Source organism: Pneumocystis jirovecii (assembly GCF_001477535.1).
Source record: "Pneumocystis jirovecii RU7 chromosome Unknown supercont1.13, whole genome shotgun sequence".
NCBI lineage: Eukaryota > Fungi > Ascomycota > Pneumocystomycetes > Pneumocystales > Pneumocystaceae > Pneumocystis > Pneumocystis jirovecii.
The window spans coordinates 264,991-285,902 of NW_017264787.1; the positions used below are offsets into that span (position 1 = coordinate 264,991).

Consider the following 20,912-nt stretch of genomic DNA (forward strand, 5'->3'; position numbering starts at 1 on the left):
ATTATTCTATAGATATTAAAGATAATTATCATTTAATAATAATATAATTTAATTTAATAAATAGATTTCAAGTTGTGGGCTAGAAAATATTTTTACTATACGTCTGTTTTTATATATATATTAAAATATTTATTTTTGATTTATGGAAATTTGAAAATAATTAAAAGTAGAATTTATATGATTTTTTATACCTTTATGATAAACGCTTTTATAACTGTCGAGTTTATCTGTTTTTTGTCTAAATTTTAACCCTAACCTCGTAGAACGCGTTTTAATTTGGTGACCCCATGTTGTCTTAAAAAAATGTTTATAGTGCATATAACAGTGGTTATGAATTAATTGATTATTAATAGAGATATTTACTAGTTTTGGATTTTTGCACTAATACAAGAAGGTGTAATATTATCATATAAGGGGCTTTCTTAGAAATTATTATTTTCTATATGTTTAATAGTTAGAGCGTTAAATTCAGTGTATGAATCAAACGTGTATAATACTGTTATTTAATTTTTATTACTATTTGTGTTAGACGCGTCATTATGGAGAGGATGAGTAAAAGGTATAGCACAGTAACTTTGTATTTATCAATGGCATCTCAGGAAAATGAGAATGTTGATGATGAATTGAGTCAAGGTTTGTAGATATTAGGTTTTATTATTTTATTTAATGTATGTTTCTATGAAGCTCAGAAATATTTGAGGATGTTAAAATCACGTATTTCTGAACAATCTAAGAAGAATTTTGTTCTTGAGCGTGATGTTCGTTATCTTGATTCTCGTATTGCTCTTCTTATACAGAATCGTATGGCATTGGATGAGGTTTTTCTTTTCTTTTGAATTGTTTGATTTTATTTTAATTTTTTTTTAGCAAAGTGAAATGGTTAGTCAACTTGATTCTTCAGAACTTCAAAGAGGTGTATTTCCTGATGACCGGAAATTACAGGTAAAGTTTTTTTTCATGTTTTCCTGATTAAAATTATTAGCAATATGGGAATCTGTTTTTTCTTCTTCAAACAGAACCCCGTCATATAGCGACACTTTGCAGGCTTGTTAGTCTTTCTGAGATCGATGCTCTTCTTCAGACAGTTATGTTTACTATTTATGGAAATCAATATGAGAGTCGTGAAGAACATCTTCTTCTTACGATGTTTCAGGTATTTTTTGTTTTTTATGGTAGATTGTATGTGTATTAATTGTTTATTAGTCAGTGCTTTCTTCTGAATTTGATCATGCTACTGAATTTGTTTCACTCCTTCGTGCTAATACTCCTATTTCACGTATGATGACTACTTATACACGGCGTGGACCTGGTCAATCATATCTTAAATCTGTTCTTTCTGAGCGTATTAAATATCTTTATGAACATAATGAACTTGATTTGGAAATTAATTCTTTAAAAGTTTATGATCAGATGGTTTTGAAAATTGAATCTGATACTGGTTATCTTCCTGATAATCTTGAACGTAGCGTAACATATGAGGTTGCTGCAGCTAATGAAGCTGTTACCGCTATTATTGGTCCTCGTATATCTATGCTTATGGAGATTGCTGATTCTTTTTTAACTGTTATAATTAATTCTATTGATATTGTTCCATATGGCATACGTTGGATTTGTAAACAAATTCGTAATCTCACTAAGGTATTTGTATTTTATATTTTGAATTTGGTATTTAATATTATAGCGAAAATATCCTGACTCTTCTGATTATTCTATATGTTCTCTTATAGGCGGTTTTTTTTTCTTACGTTTTGTAAATCCTGCAATTGTCATGCCACATGCATATATGCTTATTGATGGTTCTCCTGGAGAATATCTTCGACGAACATTAACTCTTGTAATTTTTTATGTTCTTTTTTAATGGACTTATGCGTATAGATCGCAAAAATGCTTCAGAATCTTGCAAACAAACCTAGTTATTCTAAAGAACCATATATGATGTCTTTGTCTTCTTTTATTAATTCAAATAAGTTGCGGGTAAATAAGTTTTTAAATGATTTATGCGAGGTAGGCGATTTTTATGAAACTTTAGAGGTAAATATTTTATTTTATTATATTTTGCTTAATATTTATAGATGGATCAATATGTTGTACTTTCGAAAAAAGGGTTGTCTTTGCATATTACTGTTAATGAAATGTATAGTACCCATAGTCTTTTAGAAAAGCATCTTGATATTTTGGTATATTTTGTTTTATTGTTTATGTTTTTTATTTGTTATTAGGCTCCTGAATTGGATTCTCATTTACGGATCTTAATAGACAAATTAGGGCCTGCTCCTACTCTTTTGTCTAGGTCTGAAAATAGAACTATTGAGTTGCCCTTATATAGTAAATGGCAAAAGTCTATTACAAGTATTGTTTTTGTTTAATTTCTATATTTATTAATGAAGGTTTAGATTTAAATGAATCATTAGATATTAATCAAGCGGATATCCTTTTTATGGAAGCAAAATCTGTCTTTGTGCAAATTATTCGGTCGTTTCCTCAAAATTCAAAGGTTACTAAACCTCCTTTAAATTTATTATTAATAGCAAGTACTGCTGCCACATTTAAGGATACGCTTTTAGTACGTAAAGGAATAAAAGCTATAGAATATTTGAAAGAATTATCTGAGCTAAAACTTATTGATCCTAATGATTTTTATAATCCTTTAGCAAAAGAAGTGGAGCAAGAGATTGCTCATCTCGGGTCTCTTTATGAAGAAGTTCTACATGAAATAGAATCTTTGGAGTCTGTTTATAAAACAATAGAAGATCACAATGAGTATTTACGTAGTCAATTGGAACAATATAAGTCGTATTTATATAATGTGCGGATACACTCTGGTGGACGTAATGATGGTAAAATTGATGGTGTAATGGGTGGTGTTGGTGTTGTTTCAGTTGGTGGGAAAGAAAGGAAACGAAAGAAACAGCAAGTATTGGGGCCATATAAGTATACACATTTTCAACTTGAAAAAGAGTTGGTAATAGCAGAAAGTAATGTTCCTGATGATAGGTATGTATGTTATATCTTGTTCTTTGATTTAGTTTTTGTAGAAGAGCAAATATTTATTTTACCATTACTTCTCCTCTTCCTGGAACGTTTGTTATATCTTTACATTATAAAGGTGATATATTTATAGTTTAGTTTAATTGTTAATGCTTATAAGGGCGGGACAGAGGATTATTGGAACTAGATTTAAAACTGGACGATCTTCTTGAAATGCAGCAAAGTAATGTGCAATATTTGGATCTTGAGTATGTTCAATTCAATGTTTCAAAAATATTGCAGTTAGTGAATCGGCAATTTTCTAGAAAGAAATAATTTTTGGATTCCTAGTTCAATGATTTTTAATTTGCTTCTTATATATATGTTGCATTTATAGAAATCGCTTTGTGAATTGTTTTGCTAGATATTTCTGACTGGTGCAGAAAAATAAAAGTATATACTGTATTTAATTTTAAGTAAATTCCGGACCGGGGAATCGAACCCCGAGCTTGTCGGTGAAAGCGACAGATGTTAACCATTACACCAGTCCGGATATTTTTAATTGCTTTCGATTTAGAAATTTATGTTGATTAAATTTTGTTTAAAAATTATTCGAAAATTGAATTTTTATAATTTTAGTTTTTACAAGAATAATGCTATGGTAAGTAGAATATGGAATTTTTGGAATTTATAAGATAGTTTTTGACTTTTAAAGGCTGAAATTTCTCACTGTGTCTATTGTTTTCATGTTCTTATAGATTATTTTGATAAGCGTTTTGTCAATCAAAAAATCTTAGGAAATAATAGTAATGAAGTATCTCATATACCAAATATTAAGTCATTTTTTCATGAAGATGTTTTATTGTGAGTTATTGAGGTCATCAATTCAAATGAATTGATTGCAAAATTTTTAATGAATAAAAATGACTGATTAATAGTCCTTTGTTTGTTACATGGAATATAATAAATTCCTCTGGACATAAAAGTTTGCGGGGATGTATAGGTACATTTAAGCCTCAACCGTTAAAATATGGATTGTATTCATATGCTTTAACATCGTAAATTGATTTTTTTTATATTTTATAGTTTATTGTTTTTAGAGCTTTGAATGATAATCGTTTTCCTCCTATTTTAAAAGAAGAAATACCTTTTCTTGAATGCTGGTAAGTTTATTTGATTATATATTAATTTAAGTTTATATTGTTTAGTGTAACTTTATTGACAAATTTCGAAACTATTGAGGATCCTCTGGATTGGACTATTGGTGTACATGGTCTTCAAATATCATTTGTTTATAAAAACAGGCATATGGGTGCAACATATCTTCCATGTGTTGGTACTTTTTATTTTATTTATGTATTTGTTATAATATTGTTTTAGCTGAAGAACAAAATTGGACTAAAGAAGAGACTTTAAATAATCTTTTGATAAAAGCTGGTGTTAATGTAAATGTTTCTAATTGGAAAAAAATTAATATGAAAATTATAAGATATCAAGGATCAAAAGCTGAATGTACGTACGATGAATATTTGAAAATTATCTCATCAGTTGATTAAAAAAAAAATTATATAATGATCTCGATTTGTTATTGTATATTTTTTTTGAGAATATTTATATTTTGAAAAAATGTTATTTCATAAATATTATTTTATTAAATTGTTTAAGTTTTAAAATTCTATATATTATTTTTTATATTATAAATTTCATTATTAAACGTAATATTATTATCTAAAATATATGAAAATATTATAGGTTTCTTATATTATTGTATTTTCTATTATGTATATAAGTTATTTAGTCCGTGATTAAAGATTTAAATGTTTTTAGATTGTTAAAAAAATGTTTACTATTTTTAAAAAATTATGAAAATTATTGATTAATAATTTCTACCATTTTTAAATGTTAAAATGATTTTTTTTGATGTAGAATAGTGTATTTTAAATTGATAATGTACTTTTATTTTTAAAAGAAAAAATTAAAAATTATTTGATTATTAAAATTTAATTTTTATTTTCTAATTAATGTTAAATATATTTTTAATTTTTAATTTTTGAATTTTCTGCACTACGCGACAAGATACCAACAATCATTTCAACAGAACGCAAACTATCATCATTGCAAGGAATGGGATATGTTACACACATTGGATTTGCATCAGTATCTATAATTCCAATGGTTGGTATATGAGTTTTTGCGCATTCGTGAAGTAAAATTTTATTTTCTGTTGGATTTAAACAAATTACTAAGTCTGGTAAAAGTGAAAAAGGATACTTCGTATTATTGTTTTGAGTTTTTTTTTCGTTAATTATAGTTGATTTTTTTATTTCACTATGTTTAAGAACTTGCGGTCCATTAGTAATAGTGCCTGGTATCCATCTATCGAAAATATAAAATCCATTTGTCCTTTTTGCTGCTTGAATTACACAATTTTTTTGTCCTTTTCGTGTTCCTACAAAAAGAATTATACCTTCTTTTGTCATTATATTAGAAATCACAGTACATGCTCTACGAAGATGAGAAATTGTTATATCTAAGTTTATTATATGGATTCCTTGGCGAATTCCATATATATAGGGTTGAGTTGTTATATTCCAAAGAGATGTTGAATGCCCCATATGGGCTTGAGATGAAAGAAGAAGAGATAATGTTAAATGTTTTTGTGACAAAGGTTTATGTATATTTTCATGAGGCTGGTACTTATCTGACACTATAGATCCAATGTTTTTATTTGATTTTGCTATAAAAAAATTAAATAAAGAAAATGTTGTTTTAAGGAAATACATAGTTTTGTTTTTATTATCTGAATTTCGTTTTTTGATAATATTCGCTTTTGTGTTGTAAGAGTTCTTGTTAATTTGTTTTTGAATGACTGAAGTTGTAGATTTGAAGTCATTTTTAAATTTAAATTTGTGAGTAATTTAGTATTTTTAAAATTATTTAAGGGAAAATTTGTAGAAAAAGTTGATAAAAAATTATATTGAAAGTTAAAATAAGATATTCGTAAAGATGAATCTAAAATTGATAATTAGTAATATTGATATTAGGATTAGGAAAAATATAGTTAACATTTAAACATAATAAGGTTTTTAAATATGAACATTATTTAAATTTTGTTTAATAAATAATGAGTATTAATAAACTAAAATTTAAATTTATTGACATTTAGCAATAAACTTTTAAATTATTGTTAATACTATGATTGAGTTATATTATTTTTTAAATTTTTTAAAAAATATATTTTGAATGTTTTAAAAAAATTGGAAGTTTTAGATTTGAAATTTAAAAATTATATACTAAACGAATTTTTTGTTTAAAAATTATAAATAATAAACTGATGAAATGTATTGATTATTTTTAAATGTGTACTTTAGTAGTATTCCATTAAATATCAATTTAAGAATATGATTCATTTTTATATATTTTTAAAACTATAATAAATAGTTTATTTTTTATATTTAATAATTCTTAAAGCAATTAGATATATAAAAAGTAATTGTTTTAAATAAATTAACTAATGTGTCTTTAAGTCTTATAATTTTGACTTATTTATATATTGCATAATTATAAATATTTTGTTTATTTAAATGTTATTTTTATTAATTATTTCTTTCAATAATTGTTCCAGTTCTTCTACTGGGAATTTTCCTTGTGTTTCTTTGATAACTTTTCCTAAAATCCATTTCATTATTTTATTTTGGCCTGATTTATATTGATCAACTTGTTTTTTGTGATTGATTAATATTTCTTGACAAACTTTCAACATTAGATAAGGATTAGAAGTATTTTCATGGCCAAAAGATTTTACAATGTCATAAATATCTCGTGTATCGCCTTCAATTATATTATAAAGAATAAATTTAGCTGATGTATCTAAATAAAATTTGTAAGAAAATCTTTTGATATTATAAAATTACCAGTAATATGGTTTGATTCTACAGCTTTAATAATATAGGCTACTGTTTCTGGATTAACAGGGTTTTTTTGAAATGATATATTTCGGATATTGAGTTGTCTTAAAAGTTTATTAACAATCCTAATTTTTTTAATAAGATATGTAATAAAATATTAAAATACCAATTTGCTACTATCTCTGAATAATTAATAGGGTCTCCTAAATTTTTTAATACTTTTTCAAAATAATCAAAAGCATGTTTTTTAGCTAAAGTTTTGACTATTCTGAGAGGCAATTTGTAAGGATTAGATAAATATTTTTGGAAAACAGTGTCTGTAAATTTTGGAAGGGATTTTTTACATTCTTTTAACAGTTTCTAAATTATTTAATATCTAATATATATTTTTGTATTTTTTTACTTTTGAAAGCACGATTTCAGGAAGGTCGGGTTCTGGTATATATCTATAATCGACTGATTCTTCTTTGTCTCTTAATTTTATTATGATATTTTTTTCAGCGTCATATTTAAGAGTTTGTTTTTTAATTTCTTTACCTAGGTTAATAATAGAAATTTGTCGTTTGATTTCACAATCTAAAGAATTATTAAATTAAAATAATAATATGGGCATATTTTTCCTGTTGCATTAATAACTGATTTTATACTTGCTAAATTTTTAATTTCACATTTTGGATGATTACCAATAGATATATTAACGTCACATCTTAATCCACCATCTTCTATATTTGCATCACTGGTACTTGCACTTCTGAGAATAGATTGTATTTTCTTTATAGCTTCACCTGCCTCTTTTCCTGATGAAAAACATGGTTTGGTAATTATTTCAATTAATGGAGATCCCATACGATTAAAATCAATTAATGATTTTGATGGATTAGATAAATATGAAGTTTTTCCTGTGTCCTAAAAATGATAAATTTATTTTTTGACTAATTGAATATAAACCTGTTCAAGATGTATTTGTTTAATTTTAATCGTAATTATTTTTAATTGATTATTCTCTTCTGATTGATATAATTTGATAATTCCATTTTTAGCTAAAGGGTCTTATATATATAAGATAAACTTTAAAAGGAAATATGATAAAAGTTACAATAATATTGGGTAATTTGGTACCCAGCTGGTTGATCAGGATAAAAATAATGTTTTCTATCGAAGGATATTTTTTTTGGAAATTTGCATGATAAAGCTATTGCTGATTTAATCGCTAGAAGAATTGGGGTTTTATTTAGTTTCTATTTTTATTAGTAGATTTTTAAAAATAAATAATGACATCCTGGTTGTGTACCAGGAAGAGATACGTCAAAAAAATCTACTGAAGAATTAGGAATTCTAGAAAATTTATTTTCTGATTCTAATTCTAATTAAAATTGAAAAAAATAGGGTAATTTTTACCTGAAAATAATTTTATAGAAGTTGCTAATCGAACATGAATTTCCAGACCAATTGCTGGAGTCAAATTAAAGGAATGTATGGTACTATAGTATTTATGGAATTGCTTAATTGTTTTAATGGAATTTTTATAGAATAATTTAAATATGTTTATTCCTTTATAACAATGTTCTTTGTATTTCATATTTATGATTTAAAATTCATGTAATTTTGGTAATATTTTAATTACGATTAAAAATATTTAGAATTATTTTTTTTAAATTATATTTATATATGTTTATTTAAATAGTTCTTTGAGATAATTTTTATAAAATTGTTAATTTATGATTCAAGTTTTAAAATTTAATGATATAATTTAAAAAAAATTATTTAATTGTTTAGATTAAAAAGTTATTTTTTTAAGAATTTTCTTAAAAAATATTGAAATATTTTTAAATATTTTCTTATAGGATCTACGTAATTTTTTATTTGATTTTATATGTTTATATTATTAATACTTGTTGAATACCTAGATAAGTTTTAATTTTTTTACTGAAAAATCAAAATACTTAAATAATAGAAATAGTTATAGAAAAAATTAATAAATTTAAGCTTAGTTATTTATATAGATAATACTGATACAAAAACAATGAAATGATGATTAATTGGTATTTTAATTTTATAAATTGGATTATTAATACATATAGTTTTTAGTTAAGTTTAACAAATATATGTATTTTTTATTCAAAAAGTTTGTGAAGTAGTTATTCTTTAACATTCTTTGTGTATTTTCCTGTTTTTATTTCCTATATAGACAGTTCTGAAAATGGTTTAGAATGTATAGCATTTCTTTCCATTTGCAACTCTTCTCTAAGTTCTTCATTTTCATGCTGGAAGTCTGCAAGTCTTTCTTGAGCTCCTTTTCGATCACGTATGCGTGCTTCCTTTTCTGCTTTTAATCTATTTTCTAATTCTCTTAACCGTAAAACCCATTTTTTATTTTTAATAGAATTCTGTGTATTTTCCATTAAATTGGATTTTGTAGAAATAATAGTTTCTTGAGAGTTTACTAATGATTGTATTTTTTGATTATTTCTTATACTTTCGCGTAATTTAGACTATTTTATTAATTTGATATATTTGTATAAATGTTTTAATATTTACCTTAATTTCATGATTTTCTATTTTAAGACCCATAATTCGTTCTTTGAATATAGCTTGGTCCGAAATGTTTTTTTTAAGGAAATTTTCTAAATGAGATATACGTTTTGTTCTATTTTCAAGAGTTGTTACAATAGTTCTATTAATGTTAATATTCTATAGTAAAATATTTAAACCATACTGATATTCTTTTAACAATTTATGTTCGAGTTCTTTGCATCTAGTTGGAAAACTATTGATTAATTTTTCAATATGCTTAATACAAAGTATAGAATTTTTACTAAAATATATGAAGTTATTTGATGCATCCATACTTGATGGAGGTATATTCTGTATCCATTCGGAATTTAAAAGAGTCGAAAGCTTTTCCCAAAATATCATAAGAAGAGAATTACGTTCTGATAATTGATTGCTATATTGATTTTTTAGTGTATTTAAAATTTTATTATCTTTTGTTCTGGTATGTTCTAAGGTAGTTATTTTATTTTCACGATTTGCAAGAATAGATCTAGATGATTCAGTAAATATAGTTAATTTGGAAAGTTGTTGTAATGCATTTTTTTTATTAGAAATTTCTTTGTTTAATTGTTCCAAAATTTTTTGATTTTCATGAGCCTTAAATGTTAAAAGAGTTAAATGCCAAATAGATTTTATACCATAGACTCTAAAACTTCTTCTTTATTTTTTAAAACTATGTTTTTTTCTATTAAATTATTATTTAGCTTTTCTATTTCTTTTTGAGATATTAATAAATCAGATTTTAATTTTTTGATACTCTAAATTGGTCAATATATGCCATATATTTAATTTTAATGTAAATACCATAATTATTTCATTATGGTTTAGTGAATTACAACTTAATATATCATTTAGAGATTTTTTTAAATTATTTAGCATCTTTGTAGATATATCTGTTTTACCAATTTTCTCTTCGGGATCGTCCTTAACAATTTTAGGTTCCTATTTTTGTTAAATCAAAGTTAGGGTATACATATATTATACATTTTTATCTTCATGCAATGTTTCCTCGTTTTTATTTATCATTTCAGTATTTTGATTATACTTATATTTGTGTATTTGAGTATTTTTTTTTAAATATTCTATTTCTTCACTTGCCTGAATATTTTTTTGCTCTAAAATGTGAATTTTCCTTTTCAATTTAGATATTTTACAAGGGTTTTCAGAATTTTCTCTGTAATAATTTAGTTCTTTAATAGAGGCCTCTTGCTGTTGAGTAAGGTTATCAATAATTGCTTCTGCATGTAGATGTTTCTTTTAATATATTAGGAATTAGTACTTGGATTTTAAAATCAATACCTCTTTTAAATCTTGAACAATTTCGTTATGAGAATGGACTAATTTGTTTATTTGGATATTTGCTTCCTCTATTTTTTGGAAAAGATCGTTTATATGCTCGTTTTTTTTTTTTAAAATTTCTTCATAATTTTCAATATCAGAAACCATCTAAAATATAAGTATTTATATGAATTAGAATATGCATACTTTAAGCATTTCTTCTTCTCTAATTCGGATTTCTAATTTTGCTTCTGTTTTAAAACTGGTGTATTCTTCGGACAATGCATTAATTTCTTTGAGTATATTTACTTTGTCTATTCTTAGATTTTCATTTTCATTATTGAGTTCATCAAGTAAGTTATGAAGCTTTTCTAATTCTTCATTATAGTTATCTTCAAGTTTAATCATTTCATTTTCTCTAAGAACATCAAGATTTTCAAGTTCTAAATTTAATTTTTTATTTTCTTCTTTTAATGTTTGGTTTTTAAATTTTAATTCTGTTATACAATCGCGTAATTCATTGTGGAACTATATGAATTAGGAAAATAGCAAACTCAACAATATATACTTTTATATCACATATGTTGTTAAAACTTTCGCTACTCTTCAATTGATAAATTTTAGATCTTCCATTATTTTTATAGTTCTGTATTTCTTGATAATGTTCTTTGTTTTTAGGTTTGAAATTTTTTGATTTAGTTTTAAATTCACTGTGTTTTTTTGTTTGGTTAATGTCTTTAGTTTCGAGTTCATTAAATATTTTAGTTAGGCTACTTGGTGATAATCCATGGAGTCTTTCAACTTCTATTTCATATGCTTTAATTTTTTCTTGTAGAATTTCAAGCATTTTTTCATATTTTTCATATTTTTCATTGTCATCAATTAAATTATCATGATTATTTGTTTCCATGTCTTTAATTATACGTTTTAAGTTTTTATTTGTTTTGCTAAGTTCACGTACAGTAGTTGCTAATTCTATATTCTTGAGAAATATTAAATGCTGTAAATCGTAATTTTATAAGATACCTGTTTTATCATTTCTTCTACTGCTTCATCTCTTGATCTATCACGATATTGTTGAAGAAAAAAGACTTTCATTTGAAGATCCCACTTTTCTTTACGTAAGCTGTCAATGACATTACTTTGCTCACGAAGAGTAAGTCGTGAGCCAGGCTTTTCTAATTTCTGTGCCTTTTTTATCTCTTCTAAATGCTCTTTGAAACCTTTCATTGCACTTTGAGGTATCTTTATATCATTTATTTTTGTTGTAATAGTTGTATCAGTAGGAACTAATTGGGATGATATTTTTTGCGTTATAGGAGTTTTAATATTTTCTAATTCATTATATGGTGGAAGCAATGATATTACTTGAATATCTCCATTTCTTTTTTCATCAATAATAGGAAGACTTTTTTCAAGAATAGCTAGAGATTTTTGTTCTTGATCATGATCAATGCTAGTTTCACTGTCATCAGAATGATTAAATGAGGTTGATACATCTGAAATAGATGATTTTTTATTTTTTATAAGCAGTGATTTATTGCAAGATATTGAAGATGATAGCATATTTTTATCTTCTGTTTGCTCGTTAATGTTTATATTTCTTTGAAAATTGTTAAGAGATGTTGAATTTATAGTTACTGTATTTTCTAATAAGGTTAAGTTTTTGTTTTCGTGACATATTCCTGTTGTTCTGAGTACTCCCAAGTGTCCTAGTGGAGATATTTCAGGTAATGAACTAATTTCTGGATGAAAACTTTGTTCAAGAGATCCAAGTGATAAATGTGATACATTCACTGTTCGATCTTCACATGGCGTATACGATAATGATGATGACATTTTGCTTTCAATTATGATTTTTATTTTGTTTTTTTTTATTTACAAGCATAATTACCAATATTTAATTGTTTCGTACTTGAAGTCTTAATTTAAAAACATAATGAAAATAATTCAAAATAATAAAAGGAAATGCACATTTTTATAAAAAAAATGATGTATGCAAAGAAATATAACACAATTAAACATATGAATAATGAATATTTTATAATAATATAAAAACAAGTTTTTTAAATATCTTCGTGAAGTAAAATATATTCTCGAGTTGAATCTGCAAACTTAATCATATCTTTTGGTTTAAGTTCGATATAGTGACTATGAATAATACGCTCATTATTAAGAAAGGTTCCATTAGTTGAGTTAAGATCAATAATATATGGTCTAAGAAATTTAATAATAGAAATATAAATAAAAAAATTATACTTTATTTCTTCGATCAAAATAGTATTTTTAGATCTGATTTGACGAAATTGTATAACTGCATGTTGTTTTGAACATGATGGATGATCTATTGGAATATCTGCAACCTATATTATGTTATTTTATAAATATATTAATTATAAAAAAAGCCAATTAATACTATTCGATCTCTTCCTAATAAATAACAACTTTTCTGATATATATTAAAAATGTCTGTTATATTAATGCTGTTATAAAAATGGTATGAAAATGTACCAATTTGCTCATCGTTTTTAAATACATAAAGTTGCCATAATTTATCAGGTTTATGCGCTTCTATTGGTTCATGATATTTTAATGGTACTTCATTAATATTATTACTTTCTGCTGCTAGTTTCCCTGAAAGCTTAAAATTTGGTTTCTCGGGTTCTGATTGATCTTTTGAAGGTTGTAATCGTTTTTGAGGATATGAATGGTCGAGCTTAATTTCACTATTTAATTCTGATGATGAATTTTTGTGAAAAATATTACATTTGTTATAATTCGTAGGTGATTTTGATTTTTTATATTCTTCGTGTTGATAGTTTTTATAAAAATCATACTGTTTATTTTCGTATTCTAAGTTAGTTTTTTTTTTTGAATCATTATGATATTTTTCTTGATGATTATGAAGGTATTTCATATTTTTTGTTTTTTTTTTTTTTAAAAATATATGAATAATCGTTAAAGTTTGATAAAAATTATGGAATCAAAAATAATTTTGCCTGTATCTAGCTTTTTGGATCAAAAGCAAAAAACAGTAGTGTTAGTAAAAATACGGATACTCAGATATTTATGTATTAATTTTGTTTTTTAGATACAACATTTCGGGTTCTGTAGTTGAATTTTGCCCTTTTGAACAGTCATCATCTTTACTTGCACTGGGTAGTATAAATATATTATCTTAATACTTTTGGCTAAAATTTCTATAGGTAATAAGCAGGGGATAATACTTTTGAAAAGAACATTTTTTGAGATCGATGAATTAGGAGATGTTTCTAAATTACAATTTAAAGAGAGGTATATGAATTTGGATATTAAATGAGTATATTTATTATTTATTGTAGATGGGGCCTTAAGCAAATCCTTTATGTTCAATTAGGAGCTAGGGTTACATCAATTGCTTTTTCTCCTACAACATATACAGATATCGTAGATGTGGAAAAATTTTCAGTAACATTGGCTATTGCAGCTGAAGAGAATAATGCATGGTTTCTTAAGTCGTCTTCTGAATCTAAAGATCCAAAACTAGTAACCCTTGGAGGAACATCGGGTCATCAAGATTTTATTAATGATGTCGATATTACATATATTAACATTACGGATGATGTTGATAAAATGGTTTTTACTGGGGATATTATTGCGACAGGAGGTGACGATTGTACTGCAATAGTATGGAGAATAACTAATGATTCTCCTCAAATATCTGCCTATAGTACAGGGTCACCTGTGGTTAGTGTTAAATTTCATAAATTTTATCCTCGAAGATTATTAGTTGGTGAATATAATAAAACTATAAAAGTTTTGGACTGGGCAGATGCTGGTGGAAAATGGTTAATTGGTTTGTGTTTAGAACATCCTCTTTATACCTCAGTAAAGTCCAATTTAGCTACATGTCTTGTAGATGTAGATTGGATTGGTAATAAAGATGATATTGGCAGAATCATTGCTGCTGTTAGTAATGGGTCTTGGTTTCTTTGGAGTTTTGATGGAAAAAATAACAATATAAGTGCTTTTCCTATTGTTAAAGGCTGTATTGGTAGCCAAGCAAATGTTAAGCAGATAATATTTCGACCAGGGCATCCTGATATTTTTGCAATTTGTTTTCAAGGATTTTTAAAATCATCTATATCTCATATAAAATTAATTAATGTTTTTGTTGGTAGTAAGTTAAATTTTAATGTGATTTTAGAATTTTAAAATAATTAGTGGACCCAATTGATATTGTACTTCCTCTTCCTGAAACATTGAAGCCTGAGGATTCATATATCAGTTGGCATGCAAATGAAGGCGTTATTGCTATATGTCGTAATAGCAGTTTAATGATTTCTTGTATTATGGATGATAATTTTTCTTTAAATATGCGTGATTTTTAATGATTTAAGTTTCTTTAATTCGTTTCTTATGTTTTTGAAATTTTATTATGTTTATATTTGTCTAAGGTAAAGAATATAAGGTTTTGGGTGATTCTTTAAAATATGAATTATATAGTGTATTCTGGGCATTTACAATGTATATATGAAATTTAGCAATTGTATGGTTTAAAGTTGATTTTAGTTTTGCATGCGCATAGTTGTACGTTCTATATTTCTTCTAGGATGCCACGTTTTTGAACCTATTCCTCCATTTTCCATACTTAGATAGGGTGTTTTAATCCAGTCGACTTCAGCAATATTGTCTTCTTTGTAATTAAGCATAAGAGGTGTAGGTAATTCTATGCTTCCTCGGACTAGAATAAGTTTTTTTTTAGAGTTCAAATATTCATTTAAAATAAGAATGTTAATAGGTGTTAGAATTTGAAGTTCTTTAGATTCTCTAGATATTCCTCTTAAAATACAAAGGCCTAAACATTGACTATGTTTAGGGTCAATGGGATTTTTTTCTAGATTTAGTGTTGGCAAAAAATCCTTAGATTTAATAATAAGAGATTCCCATATATTTTTGTTTTCTTTAACATCTATTGCTATTAAAGCCATAATAGTTCCATTTATAGCATAATAAAAATTGTCTGGTTCTATTGTAGCATCTAAAATAGATATTGCATCAATTCCAGTTAAACTCCCATCATACTTTACTACCCAAGGCTTCATATTTAAAAGAGATGAATTAAATTTCCATTCTATATAATTACTTCCAGATGTATTTTTCGAATGAAAATATGATATTATAGATAGTATTCTCAAATCAGATGTGTTAATTTTAAATGTTTCACATGTATTGAAAAAATCCTGAACGGATGGAAGAGTATAAAGTTTAACGGATGATGGAAGAGTTAATTTAATATCAAAAGCTTCGAAATTAGTTTCAGAGCCAATATATATAATATGTGTACAGTTTGATAAATTTATGATCTCACTTAAGAGTTCTAAGCCTATACCTTTAGTCCATCCAGGTGTATTAATAATAGTGGGAATATTGCGTTCGCATGCATTAATTATGTCATTAATACACAATAAAAAATACTTTGGATTATTTTGTGGTGAAGTATTTCCAAGAAAGTGTGCTTTTAAAAGTGATGGAAGAGTACAGTGAGTAAATGGTGGATTAATAATAGGATTTTCAATAAAATGTGAACAAATCAATCCATGCGGTGAAAATTCTGGTTGATTTGGATCTGTTTCTACATAGTTAATTTTTTTGATTGTTTTATGTGTATTGTATTTTTGAGTTAAAAATTTATTTATTAAATTTTTACCAAATGTTGATTTTCCAGATGATTTCGGTCCACATACTATAACTCTTACTGTTTCTTTATTGAAATTTGAAGAATATATAATATCTATTGTAGATGACCATGACTTAGGAATATTTAATAGTGGGAAATTTGTGTAATTATCAACTATCTAGTATATATTAGCATTTTTGCATATATAATAGAATGCTATAACATTATAAGTGTTTTTCATGTTTTTTTCTTTTGTTCCCCATATATCTTTAGTAAATGGGAAAAAAATTTCAATTTTCTTTAAGTTACAGTTAAAACTTCGTACAAAAATGATAGATTCTACAAATTTATCTAGAGTTTGTATGAAAGAGGTTATCTCTTTAGAGTATATAGAATAATCTCCCTCTGTTGTATTTTTATTTGATGATATTGATAAAATTATTGGTATCGAATGTGTTAATGGACTAAATATACGATACCAATTTGAAGTATTAGAAGAGTCAAATGTTGATGACATTATAGAGACTAATCCTTTTATTACTTTAAATTCATAAAATCCTTGAAGAACAAGTTTCTGTATATTGTTTTTAATATAAAAATAAATTAAGAGATTAACAAACTTCTTCTTTATAGAATCCGAAAATTTCAATTATACTGCCATTTTTATCTATGAATTGTTTTCTAATACCTGGTTTTAATATAGTTTGTATGCTAGGAATTTATTAAGAAAAAAGCTTCATTAAACAAAACGTACTTTTCTTTTGTTATAATTTTGCACATATTTTTTGAGTGTAGTATTAAGAAAAATATAGAATTTATGAATATTAGAATTATTTCTGAAAAAAAAGCTAAATGATTTTATAATTTTTAGTTATATTGTTTTGTATAATTTTGGTTATAGCTTAATATTTTTATAATTGCCATTTTTCGGATATGGAAAAATTGTATTTTTGAGTTAATGCATTTAATGTTCTTTTTTTCTGAATCTATGAATATTTTAAAAAAATGAATTAATATTAATACTTTTAAAAATGTATTTTATCGTAAACTTGATTATTTTTCTAGAATTAATAAATAAATCCGAAAATATTGAAGGAAATTGTTTTTCATTTGACGAAAATAATAATTCGTAGGTTTATGCATATAATGTTTTTTTTTTTGTATATTGATTTTTTGAAAGGTTTTAGAATTATTTCTTTTTGTTTCTATGGAATTTGAGAAAACTAATTTAGATCTTGTTTTAGTTTTAAAAGAATACCTAAAGAACAAAAAAATAATTCTTTTTCGTTTTCCTCGAGAGCTATCTTTGTCTTTAATTGACACTTTGTCATTTGATTCTAATGAAATTAAAGAAATAAAAATTAAGGATTCTAATACAATTCATTGTGTTTATAATGATACAATATTGGATAGTAATGTTTTTGGGTTGTTAATTCCTGTAAATGGGTATAATACGTATGAAATATGTAATGATAATGCATTTGATTTTGAAATATATATAATAAATTATAGATCAAAATTTTTATTTTGCTGGTCAATGTACTATTATTATTACGGAAAATGTTTCTGAAACTTCATTTATGAGTTCTGACGTTTCTATTGCAAAACAGGTTCCAGAAAGCTTACAAATGAGATCTAACTCTGGATTTGAAAATAGTTTTGAATATACTGGAATGTCTAATTTAAACAAACAGTGTAAAAATAATTCGGTGCTGTATAAAGAAACATATTTACAAAATGTTGTTTCAAAAAAACATGTATATGATTGTGAAAGTGATAATAAAATGAAAAAAATTAAATATAAGAAAAAATAATATGTAATAATTTAAATTGTATTGTATTAAATTTTATAAAATATTTATTTTGAGTTTTCTTTGATTTGCGTTTTGAGTTTAAGTATCTAAATATTATTGATATTTTGTTTAAGAATAGTATACATACATTTAGTTTTTGTTCTTCTAATGTTTCGTTGTGTTTTTTTATTTGATCTTCCAGTCGTCCCCTGCTTCCATTAATGTTTTTTTTGCACATTGCTTTATAGTTACATTTCTGTTTCTATATATTCTAGACGCTTTTTTACATTTAATATAGCTTCTGATTTTTCTTGTTTTACAAGAATAGGTCCAGTTAATTTATAAATAATAGCTTCATTTTCTAAAATGGAAAATTCCTGTAGATGTTATATATATGAATATAAATGATTTAAAGACTGTTTTGTACCTTTTGTACAAGTTTATTTTCTTGAAATTGTGAGTTAAGTTTTTGCTGTGCTTCTAATATTTTGAAAAGTTCTAATGTTATTTTATATAATATAAGTTTTATGTTTTTAATAGCTTACCATCTTGTGTTTTTTGATAATCTTTTGATATTGTTTCTAATTTTGACTGAAAAGTCATTTTTAGATATATGTTTTAAAGTATAATTTTGTAATAATTTTTGATAAAAATAACCTTTTATGTAATAATTAAATAAAAAATAAAATTTGGATGTTTAAGTGCTATATATTATTAAAAGTATTAGTGAATTTAAACATATCAATTCATGATAATTTTTTATCGATAAAATAAAACAATGAATCTAAGATTTTTGTATTATCTATAAAATTAGTAGTTAATGAAAAAATGTCTAATATTGATTTTCTTGGGGTATAGGTTCTGTTTTTTAACTATATTTATATTTTTTAAAAAAATAGAAAGCTATTAGTATTGTTAAAAAAGCTATTGAAGAAGATAATGCACAAAAATATAATGAAGCATATAAACTTTATATTAATTCTTTAGAATGTTTTAATATGGCTCTTAAGTGTATAGATAGTTATATTGTTGTTTTTGTTTGATTTTAATAGATGAAAAGAGTGAAAATGGGAAAAATCTTATTAGGGATAAAGTGACTCAATATCTTGATAGAGCTGAAATGTTAAAAGAATATCTTGAAAAAAATAATGGAAATATGAAGTACAGATCAGTCAAAATTAATGGGAATGAGCTTGGTTTAGGAAAAAAAATGTATTGATTTATAATCTTATAAATTTTTATATTTGTTAATATATGCATAGGAAAAAAGATAGTGATAGCGATGATAATGACGATATTGAAACAAGAAAACTTAAAAGCGCATTAGCAAGTAAAATAAAATTATTGAAATGATGAATAAAAAATTTATTTTAATAAGGCACAGTAATATCTGAAAGTCCTAATGTTAGATGGGATGATGTGGCAGGTTTAGACAGTGCAAAAGATGCATTAAAAGAGGCTGTTATATTGCCTGCAAGGCTTCCTCATTTGTTTAAAGGTAGCCGAAAACCATGGATAGGAATATTGTTGTATGGGCCTCCTGGAACTGGTAAGTCACATTTAGCAAAAGCAGTGGCAACTGAATCTAAATCAACTTTTTTTTCTGTAAGTTCAAGTGACCTTGTTAGTAAGTGGATGGGTGAAAGTGAACGGTAAAAACTGTATTTTGTTTTATTATAATTGATTTTATAATAAGACTTGTTAAACAATTATTTGCAATGGCTCGTGAGAAGAGGCCTGCAATAATATTTATTGATGAAATTGATGCACTTGCTGGTACTAGGAATGATGGTGATAGTGAAGCCTCACGAAGAATTAAGACTGAACTTTTAGTGCAAATGAATGGTGTAGGAACTGACTCTTCAGGAATTCTTGTTCTTGGTGCTTCTAATATACCATGGGCTTTAGATCCTGCTATTCGTCGAAGGTAATTTTTAATTTTTTTATATCTTCATGTTTTTATGTTTTTTAGATTTGAAAGGCGTGTTTATGTTCCTTTGCCTGATTCTACTGCAAGATTGAAATTGTTTAAATTGAACATTGGAGATATACCAACTGAATTAACTGCTAATGATTTTAAAATTCTTGTAGAGAAAACAGAAGGGTAAATGATTGATTTTAATATACATGTTTATGTGTTAAAGATGCTTTAGATACTCGGGTTCTGATATAGCTATTGCTGTTAGAGATGCTGTTATGGAACCAGTACGTCGAATTTATAGCGCTACTCATTTTTGTTATGTAAGTTTATAAAATTTTATGAAAAATATTTGTTTATATGATTGTTTTTATAAGGTTGACTGTCCTAATGGTAAACGTCTTCTTACTCCATGTTCTCCTGGTTTTTTAGGGGCACAAGAGATGACATGGGAAAAAGGAACTGCTGATACTTTACTTGAACCTATATTAACTATGAATGATTTTCTTAAAGCTCTTAAAAACACACGTCCTACTGTTAGTTCTGATGATCTTACACGCTATATTCAATTTACACATGAATTTGGTTTAGATGGTTAATTTATCTTTAATTGTGTTTTTAAATTGTTTAGAAATGTTTTATAATATATCATTTAATGTTTTAAAGAATATATAATTGATATAAATACTTTTTTAATAAATATATATTATAATTATATAATGTTTAAATATAATGTTTAAATTTTTAGTCATTAAAATGTGTATTTGTAAAATATAATACTATGTTGAATTTTTATTTAATTTAAAAAAATAAATTAGATATAAATATGTTATAAT

At 25.1% G+C, this 20,912-nt stretch overlaps 11 protein-coding genes and 1 non-coding gene across 12 annotated transcripts; 5 read left to right on the forward strand and 7 right to left on the reverse strand.

Annotated features, from left to right (window-relative positions):
- The first annotated feature begins 488 nt into the window (after positions 1-488).
- T551_02909 (uncharacterized protein) lies at positions 489-3,348 on the forward strand. The gene is made up of 13 exons (XM_018375172.1): positions 489-633; positions 685-818; positions 868-942; positions 983-1,153; positions 1,204-1,638; positions 1,682-1,834; positions 1,876-2,031; positions 2,073-2,177; positions 2,220-2,349; positions 2,394-2,822; positions 2,880-2,994; positions 3,036-3,106; positions 3,149-3,348. The coding sequence occupies exons 1-13, from the start codon at positions 540-542 to the stop codon at positions 3,301-3,303; spliced, it is 2,223 nt and encodes a 740-aa protein (XP_018228713.1). The 5' UTR covers positions 489-539; the 3' UTR covers positions 3,304-3,348.
- Positions 3,349-3,448: 100 nt separating this feature from the next.
- Positions 3,449-3,520, reverse strand: T551_05037. The gene has a single exon. It is a non-coding gene; the product is annotated as a tRNA-Glu (tRNA).
- T551_02910 (uncharacterized protein) lies at positions 3,496-4,523 on the forward strand (the record flags this gene model as incomplete). Its single annotated transcript, XM_018375173.1, has 7 exons — positions 3,496-3,552; positions 3,617-3,628; positions 3,683-3,831; positions 3,906-4,025; positions 4,068-4,130; positions 4,176-4,303; positions 4,348-4,523. 7 exons carry the CDS (start codon positions 3,496-3,498, stop codon positions 4,521-4,523), a joined length of 705 nt encoding a protein of 234 aa, XP_018228714.1.
- A 480-nt stretch (positions 4,524-5,003) lies between these two features.
- T551_02911 (ribosomal protein S2) lies at positions 5,004-5,860 on the reverse strand (the record flags this gene model as incomplete). The annotated part of the gene is made up of 2 exons (XM_018375174.1): positions 5,004-5,704; positions 5,749-5,860. 2 exons carry the CDS (start codon positions 5,858-5,860, stop codon positions 5,004-5,006), a joined length of 813 nt encoding a protein of 270 aa, XP_018228715.1.
- Positions 5,861-6,547: 687 nt separating this feature from the next.
- Positions 6,548-8,454, reverse strand: T551_02912 (aspartyl/glutamyl-tRNA(Asn/Gln) amidotransferase, B subunit; the record flags this gene model as incomplete). The annotated part of the gene is made up of 9 exons (XM_018375175.1): positions 6,548-6,837; positions 6,882-7,000; positions 7,042-7,235; positions 7,279-7,451; positions 7,523-7,781; positions 7,824-7,924; positions 7,972-8,113; positions 8,180-8,232; positions 8,274-8,454. The coding sequence occupies 9 exons, from the start codon at positions 8,452-8,454 to the stop codon at positions 6,548-6,550; spliced, it is 1,512 nt and encodes a 503-aa protein (XP_018228716.1).
- A 601-nt stretch (positions 8,455-9,055) lies between these two features.
- T551_02913 (uncharacterized protein) lies at positions 9,056-12,545 on the reverse strand (the record flags this gene model as incomplete). The annotated part of the gene is made up of 10 exons (XM_018375176.1): positions 9,056-9,367; positions 9,414-9,549; positions 9,592-10,025; positions 10,067-10,186; positions 10,233-10,370; positions 10,413-10,682; positions 10,728-10,874; positions 10,914-11,234; positions 11,275-11,688; positions 11,733-12,545. 10 exons carry the CDS (start codon positions 12,543-12,545, stop codon positions 9,056-9,058), a joined length of 3,105 nt encoding a protein of 1,034 aa, XP_018228717.1.
- Positions 12,546-12,772: 227 nt separating this feature from the next.
- Positions 12,773-13,623, reverse strand: T551_02914 (uncharacterized protein; the record flags this gene model as incomplete). Its single annotated transcript, XM_018375177.1, has 3 exons — positions 12,773-12,923; positions 12,966-13,069; positions 13,123-13,623. The coding sequence occupies 3 exons, from the start codon at positions 13,621-13,623 to the stop codon at positions 12,773-12,775; spliced, it is 756 nt and encodes a 251-aa protein (XP_018228718.1).
- A 60-nt stretch (positions 13,624-13,683) lies between these two features.
- On the forward strand, positions 13,684-15,076 carry T551_02915 (uncharacterized protein; the record flags this gene model as incomplete). The annotated part of the gene is made up of 5 exons (XM_018375178.1): positions 13,684-13,745; positions 13,798-13,865; positions 13,913-14,000; positions 14,048-14,865; positions 14,910-15,076. The coding sequence occupies 5 exons, from the start codon at positions 13,684-13,686 to the stop codon at positions 15,074-15,076; spliced, it is 1,203 nt and encodes a 400-aa protein (XP_018228719.1).
- A 177-nt stretch (positions 15,077-15,253) lies between these two features.
- Positions 15,254-17,145, reverse strand: T551_02916 (polynucleotide 5'-hydroxyl-kinase; the record flags this gene model as incomplete). The annotated part of the gene is made up of 4 exons (XM_018375179.1): positions 15,254-16,543; positions 16,589-16,939; positions 16,986-17,076; positions 17,120-17,145. The coding sequence occupies 4 exons, from the start codon at positions 17,143-17,145 to the stop codon at positions 15,254-15,256; spliced, it is 1,758 nt and encodes a 585-aa protein (XP_018228720.1).
- A 427-nt stretch (positions 17,146-17,572) lies between these two features.
- Positions 17,573-18,179, forward strand: T551_02917 (uncharacterized protein; the record flags this gene model as incomplete). The annotated part of the gene is made up of 2 exons (XM_018375180.1): positions 17,573-17,831; positions 17,878-18,179. 2 exons carry the CDS (start codon positions 17,573-17,575, stop codon positions 18,177-18,179), a joined length of 561 nt encoding a protein of 186 aa, XP_018228721.1.
- A 44-nt stretch (positions 18,180-18,223) lies between these two features.
- On the reverse strand, positions 18,224-18,761 carry T551_02918 (tubulin-binding prefolding complex subunit YKE2; the record flags this gene model as incomplete). The annotated part of the gene is made up of 5 exons (XM_018375181.1): positions 18,224-18,265; positions 18,307-18,367; positions 18,411-18,535; positions 18,586-18,656; positions 18,704-18,761. The coding sequence occupies 5 exons, from the start codon at positions 18,759-18,761 to the stop codon at positions 18,224-18,226; spliced, it is 357 nt and encodes a 118-aa protein (XP_018228722.1).
- Positions 18,762-18,986: 225 nt separating this feature from the next.
- Positions 18,987-20,675, forward strand: T551_02919 (AAA family ATPase VPS4; the record flags this gene model as incomplete). Its single annotated transcript, XM_018375182.1, has 9 exons — positions 18,987-19,010; positions 19,058-19,169; positions 19,211-19,370; positions 19,421-19,488; positions 19,537-19,810; positions 19,855-20,085; positions 20,131-20,262; positions 20,312-20,399; positions 20,454-20,675. The coding sequence occupies 9 exons, from the start codon at positions 18,987-18,989 to the stop codon at positions 20,673-20,675; spliced, it is 1,311 nt and encodes a 436-aa protein (XP_018228723.1).
- Between the last annotated feature and the right edge of the window lie 237 nt (positions 20,676-20,912).